General features: G+C 38.0%; 1 protein-coding gene across 1 annotated transcript in view; it reads left to right on the plus strand.

The window, feature by feature from the left end:
* WNK3 (WNK lysine deficient protein kinase 3) overlaps window positions 1–22188 on the plus strand; it is a 183185-nt gene that overhangs the window by 159301 nt on the left and 1696 nt on the right. The window contains 1 exon segment of the mRNA XM_027534682.1: window positions 17984–18186. Within this exon segment, the coding sequence (XP_027390483.1) occupies window positions 17984–18186 (203 nt within the window).

The following is a 22188-nucleotide window of genomic DNA, read 5'->3' on the forward strand; positions in this document are numbered from 1 at the left end:
CCACTCCAGTACTCTTGCCTGGAAAATCCCATGGACAGAGGGGCCTGGTAGGCTGCAGTCCATGGGGTTGCTAGGAGTTGGACACGACTGAGTGACTTCACTTTATTTTTTCAGTTTCATGCATTGGAGAAGGAAATGGCAACCCACTCCAGTGTTCTTGCCTGGAGAATCCCAGGGATGGGGGGCCTGGTGGCTGCCATCTCTGGAGTCGCACAGAGTCGGAGATGACTTAAGCGACTTAGCAGTAGCAGTAGCAGATTTACCCCATGTGGCACAGTGGTAAAGAATCTGCCTGCAAATGCAGGAGATGCAAGAGACACAGGTTCAAGCCCTGAGTCAGAAAGATCCCCTGGAGTAGGAAAGAGCTACAGTCCATGGGTTTCCCTGGTGGCCCAGATGGTAAAGAATCTGCCTGTAATGCAGGAAAATAGGATTTGATCCCTGGATCAGGAAGATCCCCTCCAGAAGGAAATGGCTACCCACTCTAGTATTCTGTTTTTTTGAAAGGTATGAAGTGGATTTATTTTGTTGTTGTTGTTGTTGTTTGTTTTAATTTATTTATTTTAATTGGAGGCTAATTACTTTACAATATTGTAGTGGTTTTGCCACACATTGACATGACTCAGCCATGGGTGTACATGTGTTCCCCATCATGAGCCTCCCTCCCCATCCCATCCCTCTGCACCAACCCCGAGCACCCTGTCTCATGCATCAAACCTGGACTGGCGATCTGTTTCACATATGATAATATACATGTTTCAATGTTATTCTCTCAAATCATCTCACCCTCACTTTCTCCCACAGAGTCCAAAAGACTGTTCTATACATCTGTGTCTCTCTTGCTGTCTTGCATATAGGGTTATTGTTACCATCTTTCTACATTCCATATATATGCGTTAGTATACTGTATTGGTGTTTTTCTTTCTGGCTTACTTCACTCTGTATAATAGGCTCCAGTTTCATCCACACTCAGTATTCTTGCCTGGAGAATTCCATGGACAGAGGAGCTTGGCAGGCTGCAGTCCATGGAGTGGCAAAGAGTTGGACACGGCTGAGAAACACTTTCACAAAGACACCAGAAGACTCTCCAAGCTCATCTTGTATATTTCCTGCTCCTAGAAGCCATTGTTTCCACAAGGAACCATAAATCATTTTATTGGAGAACAGATTAGAAACGAAGATCTGGGTGTTTGGTGTACTCCTTGCTTCTGGGATGTCATTGCTTCTAGATTCTTTTAGCTGACAGATAAAGAATATGCATATTAACTCATATATATCCATGTCTATGAATATTTCTGTATGTAACTATCTGTATCTATATTAAATACACATTGATATTATCTCCAACTCTAATCCATTACCATATGGATTATATAGCTTTCTCTTGTTTATCTATAACCTCCCAGTCCAACAGTGAGAGGCTCTCACCATCCCCTTTCCCTTTATTTAATTGTTCAATTTCAGTATAATGTATAGTGGTTTCAGATTTGTTAATTTGTAACCCAGTTGGAAATACCTTTATCAACTAGAATGCAGTGCTTATGTATAGTTTCTTTTGCCTTTAATATTAACGGTGCCACTCATTTCCAAAGTTATGTAGGTCAGCACTTGTTCCTCTACTCCTTTATGTGAGATTCTATTATACATTTGTAGGGGATCCAACCAGTCCATCCTAAAAGAAATCAGTCCTGAATATTCATTAGAAGGACTCATGTTGAAGCTGAAACTCCAATACTTTGGCCAACTGATGTGAAGAACTGACCCATTGGAAAAGACCCTGATGCTGGGAAAGATTGAAGGTGGGAGGAGAAAGGGACAACAGAGGATGAGATGGTTGGATGGCATCACCGACTCAATGGACATGAGTTTAAGTAAACTCTGGGAGTTGGTGATGGACAGGGAGGCCTGGCATGCTGCTGTCTATGGGGTCGCAAAGATTCACACACAACTGAGCGACTGAACTGAACTGAACTTAATATGATTAGGTTCTTTTGTTATATTCTGGGATTCCATCCTGGGATTCCCGACCTCCTAAATGATTTTTTAAAATTTTCATACATTTCATTCTAATATTTTGTTGGCTTTCTCTGCTGTAAAGTTCTATCAGTCAGTTCAGTTGCTCAGTCACGTCCAGCTCTTTGCAACCCCATGGAATGCAGCACAGCAGGCTTCCCTGTCCATCACCAACTCCCAGAGCTTGCTCAAACTCATGTCCATTGAATAGGTGATACCATCCAACCATCTCATCCTCTGTTGTCCCCTTCTCCTCCCACCTTCAATCTTTCCCAGCATCAGGGTCTTTTCCAAAGAGTCAGTTCTTTGCATCAGGTGGCCAAAGCATTGAAGCTTCAATTTCAGCATCAGTCCTTCCAATGTATATTCAGGACTGATTTCCTTTGTGACTGACTGGTTTGATCTCCTTGCTGTAATGTTCTATATTTTTTGACAAATGCATCCTATACTGGGATCTTATTACCTCCTAAGTGATTTAAAAATTTTCCACACACTAAGTTTTAGTCTTTATTCTCTAGAGCCTCTATGTTTTGATATGCTGTATTTTGGGGGCTTTTTCAGTTCCAAATTTTTTCTTCTCTTGAGACTTCCTCTTTCTTCCATGTTTATTTGGTTATGTTTAATTTCCACATGTTTTGAGATTTTTCTTATTATCTTTGTTACTAATTTGTACTTCAATTTCATTTTGATCAGAGAATATATTTTCAGTGGTTTTGATTACTTTCAATTTGTTCTGATTTGTTTTATGACCCAAGATATGGTTTATTTAGGTGAATGTTTCATGTGCACTTGAAAATAATGTAAACCCTGTTGTTGTTTAGTAGAGTTTTCTATAAATGTTGGTTAGATCTAGATGTTTGAATGGTATTGTTCAATTTTTCTATATCCTTGCTCATTTGCTATGCACTACTTCTCTTGTTTTTTAAAATCTTTATTGAATTATAGTTGCTTTACAATGTTGTATCAGTCTGCTATGTAGCATAGTGAATCAGCTCTATGTATACATATATCCTGTCTTTTCTGGATTTCCTTCCAATTTAGGTCACCAGAGGCCATTGAGTAGAGATACCTGTGCTATACAGTAGGTTCTCATTAGCTATCTGTTTTATACCTAGAGATGTATATATGCCAGTCACAATCTCCTCATTCATCCCACCCACTCTCTCCCTAAACCGCATTACTACTTCTATTGTTGACTGAGAGAAGAGTGTAGAAGACTCCAACTGTAATTGTAGATTTGTCTCTTTCTCCTTTCAGTTCTATCAGTTTTTGCCTCATGTATTTGAGGCTGCAGTTACAAACACAGCATTGTTTTATCTTCTTGGTTAATTCTTTTAGTATTATGTATCCATCTTTATTCTTAGTTATTTTTGCTTGCTTTGATGTCTCCTTTGTCTGATATTAAATACCCATTCCATCTTTATTTTGGTTAGTGTTTGCATGGTGTATCTTTTTCATCCTTTTAGTTTTAATCTGTCTATATTATTACATTTGAAGTGAGTTTCTTGCAAATAACTTACGGTCACATGAAGAAGAATCCATTCTGGCAGTCTTTGTTTTTCACTTATTTTTAAGCCATTTATAGTGAATGTAATGATCAGTATGTTTGGATTTTGGTCGGTCATATTTTAAATATGTTTTCTGTTCATATTTTTCATTCCTTCTCCTTTTCTACCTTCATTTGGTTTATTCAAATGTACTTTTAATATTCCATTTCAGTTTATCTATTATGTTTTTTCTTCATTTCTTTTTACATTTTAAGTGGTTGTTCTAGGGATTATAGCTTTGCAGTCTACCTAAAATCAATCTTTTACTACTTCAAGGGGAATGTAGAAACCTGACATTCATATAGGTTTCTTTATTCTTTATAATTATCTTGTGTATTCCATCTACATATATGGAAAGCTGTATCACACTGAATTATAATTTTCATTTTCACTTGGGTTTCAGGGTATTTGATATACCATTTCTGTATGTCTGCCTTCATTTCATGCTCTTTCATGTTTCCTACTTTTATAAGTTCCCTTCCTATAGTGGTCTTCCTGTGTGTGTGTGTGTGTGTGTGTGCACACACGTGCTCAGCAACGTCCAACTCTGAGATTCCATGGACTGTAGCCTGCCAGGCTCCTCTGCCCATGGAATTTTCCAGGTAAGAATACTGGAGTGGGTTGCCATTTCCTACTTCAGGGAATCTTAACCCACCCAGGGATTGAACCTGTATCCCTTGCATCTTCTACATTGGCAAGCAGATTCTTTATCACTGCCCAACCTGGAAAACCCTTCCTTTAGTGTTACTCTTTTAGAACAGATCTACTGGTGACAAATTCTTTTAAATTTTTTTCATCTGAGAATGTCTTTTTTCACACTTTGATTCCTGAAGGATATTTTTGCTGTATACAGAATTTGGGGTTGACACGTATCTTTTAGCATTTTAAAAATATTAGTCCACTTCTTTCTAGCGTCCATGATTTATAATGAGAAATCCATAGAAATTTGAATCATTGTTTTCCTGTATAAAATTCCTACATTGTTTTTTTCTGGTTGCCTTCAGAATTTTTCTTTTCTTTAATTTTCAATAATTTTTATGAAAATTATTTCTGTTTCAGCAATTAGTATGTATGTTGGCATGAGGTTCTTTGTGTTTATTTCTGTTCTGAGTTCACTGAGCTGCTTGAATATGTGGATTTATATCATTTGCCAAATTTAGCAAGTTATCAGCAAATATTTTTTTCTTATCATGGTCTTTTTTTTCTCTCCTTCTAAGACTCTGATGACACAAATTTTAGACTTTTTGCTTTTGTCCCATAGGTCCCTTACTTTCTGTGCATGTTTGAGTTTCAGTATTATTTCTCTGTTGTTTAAATTGAATTTTTTGTGGAGTGGGTGGAATGAGTGAATTAGGTGAGGGAAATTAAGAAGTACAAACATCCAGTTACAATTAAAAGAGTCATAGGGATGAAATATATAGTATGAAAAATATAGTCAATAAAAATGCAATATTTTTTTGTGGTGACAAAGATGGGCAAAAGGTACAAATTTCCAGTTATAAGATAAACAAGTAGTAGGGATGTAATGTATAACATGATTAACACAATTAACACTGCTATATGTTTATGAACGTTCTTAAGAGGGTAAATCTGTGTTCTTACCACAAGAAAAAGAAATTTTTTTCTTTTACTTTGTTATCTATATGAGATGGTGGATGTTCACTAAAGTTATCGTGGTAATCATTGCATAAGGTGTTCTAGTTCAAATCATTACGCAGTATACCTTAAACTTATGCAGTGCTATCTCAATAAAGCTGGCAAAAATTGAATTTTCTTTTGTCATCTCCCTTCTGTTACTGAGTTCATCCAAGGAGGTTTTTTGGTGGGTGTTTTTTGTTGTTACCATTTTTGTATATTTTTTGGTTCTAAAATTTCATATATGTTCTTCTATTTCTTTGTTAAGATTTCCAGTTTTGTCATTGGGTTCAGTAGTTTTTGTGATTACCTATTTGAGCATTTTTATAATAGCTGCTTTAGAGTATTTATCAGACAATTCCAACACCATAGCCTTGACTAGACGGACCTTTATTGGAAAAGTAATGTCTCTGCTTTTTAATATGCTGTCTAGGCTATGGTTTTTCCAGTGGTCATGTATGGATGTGAGAGTTGGACTATAAAGAAAGCTGAGTGCCGAAGAATTAATGCTTTTGAACTGTGGTGTTGGAGAAGACTCTTGAGAGTCCCTTGGACTGCAAGGAGATCCAGCCAGTCCATCCTAAAGGAGATCAGTCCTGGGTGTTCATTGGAAGGACTGATGTTGAAGCTGAAACTTCAATACTTTGGCCACCTGATGCGAAGAGCTGACTCATTTGAGAAGACCCTGATTCTGGGAAAGATTGAGGACAGGAAGAAGGGGACGACAGAGGATAAGATGGTTGGATGGCATCACTGACTCAATGGACATGGGTTTGGGTGGACTCTGGGAGTTGGTGATGGACAGGGAGGCCTGGTGTGCCGCAGTTCATGGGGTTGCAAAGAGTCGGACATGACTGAGCAACTAAACTGAACTGAACTAGGTTGGTCATAACTTTCCTTCCAAGGAGTAAGCATCTTTTAATTTCATGGCTGCAGTCACCATCTGCAGTGATTTTGGAGCCCAGGAAAATAAAATCTGACTGTTTCTACTGTTTCCCCATCTATTTCCCCATGAAGTGATGGGACCAGATGCCATGGTCTTAGTTTTCTGAATGTTGAGCTTTAAGCCAACTTTTTCATTCTCCTCTTTCATTCTCATCAAGAGGCTTTTTAGTTCCTCTTCACTTTCTGCCATAAGGGTGGTGTCATCTGCATATCTGAGGTTATTGATATTTCTCCCAGCAATCCTCATCCCTGCTTCCCTGGTGGCTCAGAGGTTAAAGTGTCTGCCTGGAATGCGGGAGTCCCAGGTTTGATCCCTGGGTTGGGAAGATCCCCTGGAGAAGGAAATGACAACCCACTCCAGTAATCTTGCTTGGAGAATCCCATGGAGGGAGGAACCTGGGGGCAGTCCATGGGGTTGCAAAGAGTCGGACACGACTGAGCGACTAAACTTTCTTTCACTTTCCAGCAATCTTGATTCCACCTTGTGCTTCATCCAGCCCAGCATTTCTCATAATGTGCTCTGCATAAGTTATATAAGCAGGGTGACAATATACAGCCTTGACATACTCCTTTTCCTATTTGGAACCAGTCTGTTGTTCCATGTCCAGTTCTAACTGTTGCTTCCTGACTTGCATATAGGTTTCTCAAGAGGCAGGTCAGGTGGTCTGGTATTCACATCTCTTGAAGAATTTTCCACAGTTTATTGTGATCCACGCAGTCAAAGGCTTTGGCATAGTCAATAAACCAGAAATAGATGTTTTTCAGGAACTCTTTTTTTTTTTTGATGATCCAGTGCATGTTGGCAATTTGATCTGTGGTTCCTCTGCTTTTTCTAAAACCAGTTTGAACATCTGGAAGTTCATGGTTCACGTATTGCTAAAGCCTGGCTTGGAGAATTTGAGGATTACTTTACTAGCGTCTAAGATGAGTGCAATTGTGCGGTAGTTTGAACATTCTTTGGCATTACCTTTCTTTGGGATTGGAATGAAAACTGACCTTTTCCAGTCCCGTGTCCACTGCTGAGTTTTCCAAATTTGCTGGAGTATTGAGTGCAGCACTTTCACAGCATCATCTTTCAGGATTTGAAATAGCTCAACTGGAATTCCATCACCTTCACTAGCTTTGTTCATAATGATGCTTCCTAAGACCCACTTGACTTCACATTCCAGGATATCTGGCTCTAGGTGAGTGATCACACCATTGTGATTATCTGGGTCACGAAGATATGTTTTGTACAGTTCTGTGTATTCTTGCCTCCTATTGTTAATATCTTCTGCATTTGTTAGGTCCATACCATTTCTGTCCTTTATCGAGCCCATCTTTGCGTGAAATGTTCCCTTGGTATCTCTAATTTTCTTGAAGGGATCTCTAGTCTTTCCCATTCTATGTTTTCCTCTATTTCTTTGCACTGATCACTGAGGAAGGCTTTCTTATCTCCCCTTGCTATTCTTTGGAACTCTGCATTCAAATGGGTATATCTTTCCTTTTCTCCTTCACTTTTTGCTTCTCTTCTTTTCATAGCTATTTGTAAGGCCTCCTCAGACAGCCATTTTGCTTTTTGCATTTCTTTTTCCTCGGGATGGTCTTGCTCCCTGCCTCCTGTACAATGTCATGAACCTCCATCCATAGTTCATCAGGCACTCTGTCTATCAGATCTAGTCCCTTAAATCTATTTATCACTTCCACTGTATAATCATAAGGGATTTGATTTAGGTCACACCTGAATGGTCTAGTGGTTTTCCCTACTTTCTTCAATTTAAGTATGAATTTGGCAATAAGGAGTTCATGGTCTCAGCCACAGTCAGCTCCTGGTCTTGTTTTTGCTGACTGTATAGAGCTTCTCCATCTTTGGCTGCAAAGAATATAATCAATCTGATTTCAGTGTTGACCATCTGGTGATGTCCATGTATAGAGTCTTCTCTTGTGTTGTTGGAAGAGGGTGTTTGTTATGACCAGTGCATTTTCTTGGCAAAACTCTATTTGTCTTTGCCCTGCTTCATTCTGTATTCCAAGGCCAAATTTGCCTGTTACTCCAGGTGTTTCTTGACTTCCTACTTTTGCATTCCAGTCCCCCATAATGAAAAGGACATCTTTTTTGGGTGTTAGTTCTAAAAGGTCTTGTAGGTCTTTATAGAACCATTCAACTTCACCTTCTGCAGCATTACTGGTCACGGCATAGAGTTGGATTACCGTGATATTGTATTTTTTACCTTGGAAATGAATAGAGATCATTCTGCCGTTTTGAGATTGCATGCAAGTACTGCATTTCATACACTTTTGTTGACTGTGATGGCTACTCCATTTCTTTGAAGGGATTCTTGCCCACAGTAGTAGATATAATGGTCATCTGAGTTAAATTCACCCATTCCAGTCCATTTTAGTTCGCTGATTCCTAGAATGTTGACGTTCACTCTTGCCATCTCCTGTTTGACCACTTCCAATTTGCCCTGATTCATGGACCTAACATCCCAGGTTCCTATGCATAAGTACTCTTACAGCTTCAGACCTTGCTTCTATCACCAGTCAAATCCACAGCTGAGCTTTGTTTTTGCTTTGGCTCTATCCCTTCATTCTTTCTGGAGTTATTTCTCCACTGATCTCCAGTAGCATATTGGGCTTCTACTGAACTGGGGAGTTCATCTTCAGTGTCCTGTCTTTTTGCATTTTCATACTGTTCATGGGGTTCTCAAGGCAAGAATACTGAAGTGGTTTGCCATTCCCTTCTCCAGTGGACCACATTTTGTCAAAACTCTCCACCATGACCCATCCATCTTGGGTGGCTCTACACGGCATGGCTTAGTTTCATTGAGTTAGAGAAGGCTGTGGTCCATTTGATCAGATTGGCTAGTTTTCTGTGATTGTGGTTTCAGTCTGTCTGCCCTCTGATGCCCTCTCTCAGCACCTACTGTATTACTGCGGTTTCTCTTACCTTGGACGTGGGGTATCTCTTCATGGCTGCTCCAGCAGAGTGTACCCATTGCTCCTTACCTTGGACGTGGGGTATCTCCTCTCAGCCGCTGCTCCTGACCTTGGACGTGGGGTATGTCGTCTGGGCCACTCTGGCGCCACAGCACCGCCATTGTGTTTGAATTGCTATTCAAAAAGAGCTGATGCAGAGTTAACAGGAGGAGTCCTGGGCAAAAACGCCACAGATTACATAGTTCTTAAAAGTTGAGTGGTGTTCATGAACAACACTTTTGATTTTGTTGCATGCCTTTGGCCAAATTCCACATTGTTGAAATAATTGTTTTCGAGAGTTTTGTCCAGTTTTATTACTGCTTTTGAGCGAGAGAATTTGATAACCTCACTCTGTCATGCTGGAAGACAGAAATTATTTTTCATCAGGTAGAAATGAGAGTATCTATTAAACTTTCATTTAAATAATTTATTTATTAAAATATTTAGGTTAATTCCTAAGCATACCTAATATGAAAATATTATTTCCCTAAACGGAAGCTAAATTATTTTCATTTTTTCTTTCTTTTAAGAATCTATTAAAGACAGGTTTGCAAATATAGAGTGTTCCACACATAGCTTCTAGTGGTTGTATTACTTCGTGGACCATCACAGAACCAAGTGATTTCACATGTCTAGTTCTAATAGCTTTCCTTCAAAGCTTGCTGATGTTTAATATTTTCCCTATTTGGCCATGATTAATGAACACATTTGTTGGCCTTAGCACAGCATTTTATAAGCTGTCAGCAAGGAGTTAATAGGTGTTGTATGGTCAAATAGGAAATGTTGGAGTCAGTCATATAAAAATCATTTTTCCTCTGTAGAACCTCTTAGATCCTTTAATATGCTAATATGTATTGAGAATTTTCACGAAAGGGAATAAATGTACATTTCCTCAAACAGTTTTACCAGAGAACCTTCTTTTCACAGAATACATTTTACGAAGCACTGCCTTAACATGTATACTAAGATCCATATCCATCTTTGTCTGCCCGGAGTTATACCTATTTTGAGAAACATGAAATGATGCATATTGCAATGTAATGGTATTTACAATGCAGGTGTGTGATTAACTTATAATATTGAATGTGAGCACTGTGCTAAACTATGCTGAAAAGAGTTAATATAGTAGATACAAGACTGCTGTCTTTAGGAAGGCCTGTTTCCGAGGTTGGACTTTGGCTGTTGTGTAGGAATTTGGTTTCCCTTTCTTCCCTGATAAGTATAGTTCACTTTGCCTAGATTGTTGGTACAAATCATGTGATTTATGCTGAATAAAGACTCTTTTAGAGTGTGGTAGTTTGGTTCATGCTAGGCAAAAAGTGCTTATTTGACCTGGGTATTAACAAAAACCTGAGTCTCTGTTGGTCTTCCCTGGCCAGATATTTACCCATATGTTGCTGTCTTTTTTGTTGCTGAGAGAAAGCAGCATACTCAAGAATGCTCCCTCACCTTAGGAAGAGAGCATAAGGAAATCTGTGCATGAATTTCTCTAGATTCCTCTGTCTTTTCCCTTGCTGATCTTATTGTGCATCCTTTTGCGCTAGTAAACTCATTTGTGAATACAACTATATGCTGAGTCCTGTAAGACTTTCTGTTGAATCACTGAATCTGTGAGTTGTCTTGGGAGCCCTGAAGCATAACCTCTGAGCCACCAGGGAAGCCCATAATCACATTACTTAATCTCAATCCTCAAAACATCTCTCAACTAGTTAGAAGTAAGTCTGTCCTTACAAGGAGACTAAAGTTACTGGGGTTAAGCAGATCTGACTCCAAAGCCTTGGTTCTTCACTGTTATATTGCATTGCTTCTCAATACCAGAAATTGTGTCTGCACTGGATTGAAAGGAGGCAACAGGAGATCATCTAAAGGCAATAGTGGTCTGAGACTGTTTCATTCAGGAAATAGGATTTGAGTTGGTGTTGAAAGGTAAATGGACTGGATTAAAAGTGATAAAGTGGAGTGTGAAGAGTATTGTCCATAGGTAGAACTGCATGATACAAAGAAATGCAAATCATAAACTGTTAAGATTTATTTGGGAGAAAGAGAATATAACAGTTGAGTTAAATGGAGGACATAACATTAGTAGGTGTTTCCCCACACTTTAAAAAAATTGCTATAGTTTGATGTAAGATAATATATCTAATCTAGCACTTTATTCAGAGAAGGCAATGGCACCCCACTCCAGTACTCTTGCCTGGAAAATCCTATGGATGGAGGAGCCTGGTAGGCTGCAATCCATGGGGTAGCTAAGCGTCGGGCACGACCGAGCAACTTCACTTTCACTTTTCACTTTCATGCATTGGAGAAGGAAATGGCAACCCACTCCAGTATTCTTGCCTGGAGAATCCCAGGGGTGGCGGAGCCTGGTGGGCTGCCGTCTGTGGGGTCGCACAGAATCAGACATGAAGAAGCGACTTAGCAGCAGCAGCAGCAGCAGCACTTTATTATGTATTTAAGCTTAATGATATAATGTTTAAGGATAATAAATAAGATAATGAATGTTTGCATGCTCTGCAAAGATAATGATGACTACCAAGGACTTTGCCACCAAAACAAGTTGAAAACCCACTACTGTTAGTTCTAAGAAACTATTAAAGTTTGGGTTTGAGGGGTTTTCTTTGAGCAGAGGAATGAAATGCTGAAAACAGCATGTAACTGGTACTAATCTGATGGCCCAGATCTTCACGACCCAGATAATCACGATGGTATGATCACTGACCTAGAGCCAGACATCCTGGAATGTGAAGTCAAGTGGGCCTTAGAAAGCATCACTACGAACAAAGCTTGTGGAGGGAATGGAATTCCAGTTGAGCTATTTCAAATCCTGAAAGATGATGCTGTGAAAGTGCTGTACTCCATTTGCCAGTAAATTTGGAAAACTCAGCAGTGGCCACAGGACTGGAAAAGGTCAGTTTTCATTCCAATCCCAAAGAAAGGTAATGCCAAACAATGCTCAAACTACCGCACAATTGCACTCATGTCACATGCTAGTAAAGTGAAGTGAAGTAGCTCAGTCATGTCCGACTCTTTATGACCCCGTGGACTGTAGCCTACCAGGCTCTTCCCTCCATGGGATTCTCCAGGCAAGAATACTGGAGTGGGTTGCCATTTCCTTCTCCAGGGGATCTTCCCAGCTCAGGGATCAAACCCTGGTCTCCCACATTGCAGGCAGATGCTTTAACCTCTGAGCCACCAGGGATTGCCAAATGCTCAAAATTCTCCAAGCCAGGCTTCAACAATATGTGAACCATGAACTTCCTGATGTTCAAGCTGGTTTTAGAAAAGGCAGAGGAACCAGAGATCAAATTGCCAACATCCGCTGGATCATGGAAAAAGCGAGAGTTCCAGAAAAACATCTATTTCTGCTTTATTGACTATGCCAAAGCCTTTGACTGTATGGATCACAATAAACTGTGGAAAATTCTGAAAGAGATGGGAATACCAGACCACCTGACCTGCCTCTTGAGAAATCTGTATGCAGGTCAGGAAGCAACAGTTAGAAATGGACATGGAACAACAGACTGATTCCAAATAGGAAAAGGAGTACATCAAGGCTGTATATTGTTACCCTGCTTATTTAACTTATATGCAGAGTACATCATGAGAAATGCTGGACTGGAAGAAACATAAGCTGGAATCAAGATTGCCGGGAGAAATATCAATAACCTCAGATATGCAGATGACACCACCCTTATGGCAGAAAGTGAAGAGGAACTCAAAAGCCTCTTGATGAAAGTGGAGAGTGAAAAAGTTGGCTTAAAGCTCAACATTCAGAAAACGAAGATCATGGCATCCGGTCCCATCACTTCATGGGAAATAGATGGGGAAACAGTGTCAGACTTTATTTTTCTGGGCTCCAAAATCACTACAGATGGTGACTGCAGCCATGAAATTAAAAGATCCTTACTCCTTGGAAGGAAAGTTATGACCAACCTAGATAGCATATTCAAAAGCAGACATTACTTTGCCAACAAAGGTCCATCTAGTCAAGGCTATGGTTTTTCCTGTGGTCATGTATGGATGTGAGAGTTGGACTGTGAAAGGCTGAGCGCCAAAGAATTGATGCTTTTGAACTGTGGTGTTGGAGAAGACTCTTGCGAGTCCCTTGGACTGCAAGGAGATCCAACCAGTCCATTCTGAAGGAGATCAGCCCTGGGATTTCTTTGGAAGGAATGATGCTAAAGCTGAAACTCCAGTACTTTGGCCACCTCATGTGAAGAGTTGACTCATTGGAAAAGACTCTGATGCTGGGAGGGATTGGGGGCAGGAGGAGAAGGGGACGACAGAGGGTGAGATGGCTGGATGGCATCACTGACTCGATGGACGTGAGTCTGAGTGAACTCTGGGAGTTGGTGATGGACAGAGGGGCCTGGCATGCTGCGATTCATGGGGTCGCAAAGAGTCAGACACAACTGAGCGACTGAACTGAATCTGTTGTCATTTTGAAGAGTGTGTTAGCTAGAGCCAGGGAGTCAATCTATTTAGATCATTGCCATCATAGCAGTTCATGTATGAGATAATTAAGAGTTTAGAGAATTACGGAAGTGAAAATAGATAAGAGATGTAGTACAGGATGAATTGCTATGATGTGGTGATAAACTAGATATGTGTGTTTGTGGGGAGATTCAAAGGGTCTTAGTCTGAATGGAAAAATGTGGTATCTTTAACAGAAGTACACCATTTAGGCAAACTGTCATACTAACAGAATGATAGGTGTATTTAATTGAACAATTTATTGAAGTTGAATTTGAAAAACACATTTGGGAGTTGTGTGTGAGGTTGTATTGAAGAAAGATCAAGATTTGAGGTAAAGAGATGGAAACATTTGCAGTTGGATGATTACTGGAACTACCTGAATGTAGGAATTAACTTGGGTGAAAAACAAAAAAGAACACGAAGGACTAAACTCTGACTTTACTCATTTCATCAATAAGAAATGAATATTAAAAGAGCACTTTTGAAGTTAACCCTCTTCCACCAACAGTGGAAGAGGGTTCCCTTTTCTCCACACCCTGTCCAGCATTTGTTGTTTCTAGACTTTTGGATCACAGCCATCTGACTGGCGTCAGGTGGTACCTCATTATGGTTTTGATTTGCATTTCTCTGATAATGAGTGATGTTTAGCATCTCTTCATGTGTTAGTTAGCCATCTGTACGTCTTCTTTGGAGAAATGTCTGTTTAGTTCTTTCGCCCATTTTTTGATTGGGTCGTTTATTTTGCTGGAATTGAGTGGCAGGAGTTGCTTGTATATTTTTGAGATTAGTTCTTTGTCACTTGCTTCATTTGCTATTATTTTCTCCCATTCTGAAGGCTGTCTTTTCACCTTGCTTATAGTTTCCTTTGTTGTGCAGAAGGTTTTAATTTTAATTAGGTCCCGTTTATTTTTGATTTTTTTCCCGATATTCTGGGAGGTGGGTCATAGAGGTTCCTGCTGTGATTTATGTCGGAGAGTGTTTTGCCTATGTTCTCCTCTAGGAGTTTTATAGTTTCTGGTCTTACGTTTAGATCTTTAATCCGTTTTGAGTTTATTTTTGTTTATGGTGTTAGAAAGTGTTCTAGTTGCAGATGACATGGTCCTCTACATAGAAAACCCTAAAGACTCCACCAGAAAATTACTAGAGCTAATCAATGAATATAGTAAAGTTGCAGGATATAAAATCAACACACAGAAATCCCTGGCATTCCTGTACACTAATAAAGGAAACAATTCCATTCACCATTGCTACAAAAAGAATAAAATACTTAGGAATATATCTACCTAAAGAAACAAAAGACCTATATATAGAAAACTATAAGATACTGATGAAAGAAATCAAAGAGGACACTAATGGATGGAGAAATATACCGTGTTCATGGATCGGAAGAATCAATATAGTGAAAACGAGTATACTACCCAAAGCAGTCTATAGATTCAATGCAATCTCTATTAAGCTACCAATGGTATTTTTCACAGAGCTAGAACAAATAATTTCACAATTTGTATGGAAATACAAAAAACCTCGAATAGCCAAAGCAATCTTGAGAAAGAATGGAACTGGAGGAATCAACCTGCCTGACTTCAGGCTCTACTACAAAGCCACAGTTATCAAGACAGTATGGTACTGGCACAAAGACAGAAATATAGATCAGTGGAACAAAATAGAAAGCCCAGAGGTAAATCCACGCACCTATGGACACCTTATCTTTGACAACAGAGGCAAGAATATACAATGGAGAAAAGACAATCTCTTTAACAAGTGGTGCTGGGAAAACTGGTCAACCACTTGTAAAAGAATGAAGTGTATTTCTTTTAATATACATTGGTTGGATAATTTCTGGTTTGTGAACTTTAATATGACATGAATAACTTTTAAATGAAATCAATCAATAAATGTTCCTTCCATGTGTAAAACATAGTTAGGCACTGAACAACATTCAGTAAGGTATACAGAAGTAGAAATACAGTGTTGTACATATGAAACATATAATGTTGTAGATCAGTGTTTTCTCAATAAAAATAAATAAATAAATACATCCTCCACTTGTTGGCAATTGTAGCATTAGTGTAGCGGCCATCACTGACCACCAGTTGAGTGCTCAAGATCACTTGTTCCACCAGATTTGTACACAGGAAAAATCCTGACACTGGGTTTTCCATTAGTACAGAAATGTTCATAAATGAATGACATCCAAACTTAGCTCTTTGTAACACGTTTTTTTCTAATAGAAACTAAAGGGGAATGAGCACAGAAATACTCCTCCAGATTAGCTGTGTGGGCAGAAATGCTGGCACTTGATAATATGTATAGAAGATTGTGATACATGTATAGAATATATATGTATAGACTATTATGATATGAATAGAATGATAATATGTATATGTTTCTGGCTATTGTCTCCTTTTCATTCCTACCTGCTGACATTTTTCCAGGGTAAGAACACAATCTATAAAAGGCTTCAGCTCCAAAGTCTTCCCCAACATTGTTGTGCTATTTGTTTGCTCATTGGAGTTGGCAGAGAATCAGATGAATGTGCAGAGGGAAAACAGGAAAAACTGATACTTTTATTATAGGCTGACTTGTATGTTCTTGGATTTTAAAACTTAGAAAAGTAGGAATTCCAACAAGATTGGTACATCAGTTTTTAGTGCACCATTGTTGCCCAAAATTAGTAAAAATTAATTTTGTGAAATTTTATATATGAGAATATGTTCCACTTATTTCATTAAACTCTTTTTAAGCAATTTTCACTAATATGTTTCCATTCAATTTTTTTATTAACAAAAGTCCATACTTTAATTTCCTTAGTTTTTACATAAATTATTTTTCTGTTCTAGGATCCCGTCCAGGATACTACCTGATATTTACTTGTCATGTCTCTAAGCTCCTCTTGGTCTGTCCTCAGACTCCATTGCTTTTTTGTTTGTTTGTTTTTAAATTTTATTGAAGTGTAGTTGATTTGATTTACCATGTTGTGTTAATTTGTTCTTTACAGCAAAGTGACTCAGGTATACATACATACATATATATATAGAGAGTTTTTCATATTCTTTTCTATTAAGGTTTGTCACAGGATATTGAATATAGTTCCCTGTGTCCATTTAATTTTTAATATCCTTGAATCTAAGCCTTCAGTAGCTCAGGAGTCATAGAGAATGACAGATTATATATAAGCAATCTTGAGATTATTATGTTCCTCCTTATTAAGGAATTTTCTTATCCTTTTCCCATGGGAAAAGGAAAGCACATTGACAAAACAGTCAGGATACTTGGTTCTAACCCCAGCATATAACCTCAGCTGTTTACCCTCTGGATTCTAGTCTTCCCATCCCCAAAATAGAATGATAACTTGCTGAACCTATATCATGGCCCTGTTATGAGTTTCAAAGAAGATAAAAGTACTTTGAATGTGTTAATATCGAGGTTCTTGCCTTATCTTTTACATTTTAAATAGTTTTTCACAATTAAAAAAAGTAACAACAATTGTACAAGATTTTGTCACTTATGTATTTAATTAAATCCCTGGAAGTGTTATTGTGCTTAAATTTCACAACTGCATTTCCTAAAATTCATTTTAGACCCACTTTGTAAGTTTTGACTTGTAAATCAGTCAGAGGAACTTTATGATTCTTTTCTGTGAGAATGATTTAGTTAGCTTGTGTAAGAGTACTAAATTAAAGACTTAACTATGATGTTCAGATTAGGAGACTCTTCATTGATGGAGACATCTATATTTGATTTCTTTCATCTATTTGTACATCTTGTGCTCTAGAACTCATGAGACTAACAAACCATCTGCCTCCTGGTTTCTGCTATTCTAGATATAAACAGAAATATTGGTTTAAAAAAATAAATGAGATTCTAGTTTTCTGAAAAATTTGAAAGTTGGTATGGTATATTAAAAAGAGAGAGTTCTCATTTAGATTTTAGAGTTCAGGCCTGACTCTGCTGGTAACTGAAAGCTCTCAGGCATGTCAATTTATTTTTTCTAGGCCACATTTCCCCATTATAAAACAAATAGTGGTTTGAATTAGGATTCTAAGATTCTTTCTACTTTTTAACATTCTGATTGTTTTTTAACTCTTCTAAGTATCTATCTGAGGAAACTGATGAAAAGACTATAGAGTTGATACTGATGTTTCTGAGATACTGTTTATTATATTTGACTTATACCTAAGGTGACCATATAATTTGCCATCCAAACAAGAGGAAACTTTTGAGAGTGAAGGGCATACTGTTAGTAATAACACCAGGACAACAGCTTTAAACCAGAACTGTCCCAGATAAACTAGAATACCTGGTTACCCTATCAATACCCAATAGGTAGTTCTGCATTATCAGCCACAAAAGAGTATTTGTTTATGTTTTAATTCATTTTCATGGTTTCTCTGTTTTTCTTCTTATAGATCCACTATGTGTGGAAAGTAGTGCAGCATCATTCCAGCAATCTTCAGTTAGTAAAAAAGGAATGTTCACAGATGACTTACACAAATTGGTGGATGACTGGACAAAGGAAACAGTAGGAAATTCGCTTATTAAGCCAAGTTTAAACCAACTTAAACAAAGTCAACAGAAACTAGAAACAGACAACTGGAACAAAGCATATGAAGTAAGTAGTTTATACCTGACTTTATTTATCAGAACTAAAACCATAAAAATTGATTAACATAGGTCTGTGGTTATAATTACCATGAAAGAGTGGTGTGACTTGACAGTATAGAGACACTTATCCTTGTCTAGTTCATTATGTCTTCAAGCAAATTATCTTTTAGGGCAGAGGCCTGCAAACTTTTTTCTGGGAAGGAGCCAATTAGTAAATATTTTCAAGCCATGGGGTTGTAGCTACTCAATGCTACAAAAACATACATAGACAGTATATAAACAAGTATGCATGGCTTTGTTCCATTAAAATTTGATTTGGAAAGGGTAGGCAGGCTGTAGATTGCTGACCCTTGTTTTAGGCTATTATACCTGGAAGAAAAAACATCAAGTATCAAAAAAGAAAGCATCTGGAGTAAGGGTTAATTCAGTTTTGTGGTACAAGAAGTTTGGATTTTGAGGAAAAGCTATCTTATGTTAGTGGTAGATCAATATTCTCAGAGCCAGTAAATTATTTTATGTATTCAATATGAAAAAGAATTTTAAAGATCTTTAATTATTATAACAAATGTCTTAAGTTTATGGATGAGATGTCTGGTTAATTGCATCTGGTCTTAGGTGTACATGGCAATTGGAGTGTAGAAAGATGTCCAAAATGCATTCTGGAGTAGAAAGAAGATAGGATCACAGAATAGTATATATAGTATTTAGGTAAAATTATATATATTAGATACATGTATATATGCATATGGGCTTCCCAGGTGGCACTAGTGGTAAAGAACCCACCTGCTAATACAGGAGACCTAAGAGATGTGGGTTCAATCCCTGGGTTGGGAAGAGCCCCTGGAAGAGGGCATGACAACCCACTCCAGTGTTCTTGCCTGGAGAACCCCATGGACAGGCATGCCTGGTGGGCTACGGTCCATAGTGTCACAAAGAGTCAGACACAACTGAAGCGACTTAGCCTAGCCTAGCCTATGCTGCTCCTGCTAAGTCGCGTCAGTCATGTTCGACTCTGTGCGACCCCATAGACAGCAGCCCACCAGGCTCCGCCGTCCCTGGGATTCTCCAGACAAGAACACTGGAGGGGGTTGCCATTTCCTTCTCCAATGCATGAAAATGAAAAGTGAAAGTGAAGTCGCTCAATCATGTCCGACTCTTAGCGACCCCATGGACCGCAGCCTACCAGGCTCCTCTGTCCATGGGATTTCCCAGGCAAGAGTACTGGAGTGGGGTGCCATTGCCTTCTCCGAGCCTAGCCTATATATGCATATAAATAGGAAAAGCCCTTAAAATATCCTGGATGGTGGAATTTGGATCTAATTTTACTTTGTTGTTTTCTGTGTGTGAATTTTTAAAGTATCATTTTTTTTCAAAATGAGTAAATCTATTAAAATGTGAATCACGGCTTAGAATCTGAACCCATATCATTGAAAGAGATATGTCTGTGTCTGTTATGTTTGTGTACACATATGTGTGTGTATATATAGTCATTGCATGTAGTTTGGTAAAGAGTCTGAAAATACATTTAGAGTTATCATTGAATAAAAATTTTCAAAAGCCTAGATTTTCCAAACTAGTAAACAGTGTATCTCCTTGAGGGCTCTCTGTATTTATATTATTCTTGGCATGGATTTATACACAGATAGTATCACCATTGTAAAAATTGGAAGCCATTAGAGGCAGATTTCAAGGCATAAATGTGTTTGCGCTGCCAGTGAAAGATGCTCTGAACATGTGAATGGAAGCCTTTGTTGCTGAGTTGAAGAGTGGTTTATTGCAGTTATAATGAGGGATGCTTGGAGGAAGAGTGTATAGGAAATGGAGTATGAATAAAAGTGGTAAACGTTCTTAATACAGACTTGGTTCCAGGTCAGGTCAGTCATTTACTAGTTATGTGACTTTAGACAAGTCATTTGTGCCTCAGTTTCCATGCCTTTAAAACAGGGATGATACTTTCTTGTCTGCAGGATTGTTGTGAGGATTAACATCTATAAAGTGCCTAGCACATAGTAGTATCCTGTATGTGGTAACTGTTTTTGTATTTTTAAGTTCAGTTGATTATATCTTTATGTGGAGAGCCTGTCTCACTATCTAATGATCTTGCGTAGTACTGTTGTGTAGCTTTAGAAAACTGTCACAGTTATATTCCAGGTCCTTTACTATGTGCCAAGCCCTCTGCTAGGCACTGGGTTTGATTAGTAAGAACAAGTGTTATGTTCCCTATTCTCATGGGACTTATATGCTGGTGGGAAAGTTAGATATGAACAGACTTGTATAAAAAATATAAAATTGCAGCTGTAATAAGGACTACAAAAGAGAGATATAAGATATCATACAGTAAGGGAAATTTGACCTAGTAAAGGGAAGTCAATGAAAGCTTTCCTGAGAAAGTGATGATTAAGCAGAGATGTGAAGGGTAAGTATTAACTAGTTGAAAACAGGAGGGAATATGATTCTAAGCAGGAAGAATAGCATATGCAAAGCCCTGTATGGGGAAACAGAGACTGAAAGGACTCAAAGCAGGCCCATTTGCCTGAAGTGAAGAGAGCAGAGAGGAGTTGGTGCACAGTGAATCTGTAGGGTCTTAAAAGTGGTGATGATAAGGATCTTTGTCTTTACTTTAAGAATGATAGCCATTGAAGCCCTAGGGTTGACATGATCAGATTTGCTTTTTGAAAAGATCACTCTGACTTGAAGCAAGAAGAAAGATTATTGAAGATAAGCTTGGTAGACCAATCAAGAATTAGTCACAGTAGGCCTGATAAAGAGAAGTTGAACTTTTAAACTATTTTATTTAAAAAAGAGAGACAGACAGAAGCTGATATGAAGAGAAATGAACAGATTCCAAAAAATGTTTAAGAGATAAAATGGACCAGATGGAGGTGTCAAGGCTAGGTTTCTGGCTGGTATAACTGGCTATCATTCCAGTGTACCAATTATCAAAAAGGGGAACATGAGCAGGCAGTGTGTTTTGGTAGTAGAAAAATCATACATTTCATTTTGGTTATTTGAATCTGAGGTGCCTTTTAAATATCCAAGAGAAAATAAAGTATAACAAGTCATCTCCAATTCAGTCTTTGTTAAAAATAAAAATCACATTGGTATTGTTTGTAAAATAATAATGTATATTATAGAAGTTAATCAATGCAGAAAAGTACAAAATTTTAAAATACCACCTTCAAATCCCACCACCCAGAAATGATTGTCACTAACTTTAGATAAACATCATTTCAGATATCTTTGTATATCTATATATGATACATAGAAATAGCTTTACAAACATATGATCATACTATTTGTGTTATTTTTAAACCAGAAGTATTTAATTTTACTTTAACAACAAAAATGCTGATATAAAAATTGGATTGCTGGACTTTAAATAAAAGTTCTTTTTTCCCCTCAAGAGATCTTGTCATTTATTCTTGAGTCAAGCAAAAAAACCTTTATCCTAACTTAAACTTGAAACTTTAGTTGAAAGGGTTTTAACTTGACCATCAATTTAAAAGAACTAAGAATTGGGGACTGATACCAAGCTCTCCCTCAAGGAAGAATTATTTACTTTCATTTAGACATATTATTCCCATGTGCATGTGATTCCAGTAATCTCTATGTGTGTGCTTAGTTGATTTTAGTAATCTCTATACATACACATAATCACAATATGATATAATAAGAATCAAGCAGGAATATATTTTCTCAGAACTGTCAAAAACATAATTGTCTTGAGTTTAAATTTCCCAAAATATAACAGAAATATCAGACTTCAAATAGTGAGTAGTAGAAAGAGGTAGGGAGGTGACATTTACTGAGCACCAGGCTCAGTATATGCCAGGCTGTTTTCCCTATGCCACACTAAATTATGATCCTCTTCCGAGAATTATGTAGTAAGATGAACTATTATTGTCTGTGGCCCTGAATGAAAGAATGCCTGGGACTGGCAGAAGGAAGTAAAAATAGAAGAGTAGTGCTAGCATGAGGAAAGGAACTGTGAACAGAAATTTACCACGGG

The sequence above is a fragment of the Bos indicus x Bos taurus genome, chromosome X (assembly GCF_003369695.1).
Source record: "Bos indicus x Bos taurus breed Angus x Brahman F1 hybrid chromosome X, Bos_hybrid_MaternalHap_v2.0, whole genome shotgun sequence".
Classification (NCBI taxonomy): Eukaryota; Metazoa; Chordata; class Mammalia; order Artiodactyla; family Bovidae; genus Bos; species Bos indicus x Bos taurus.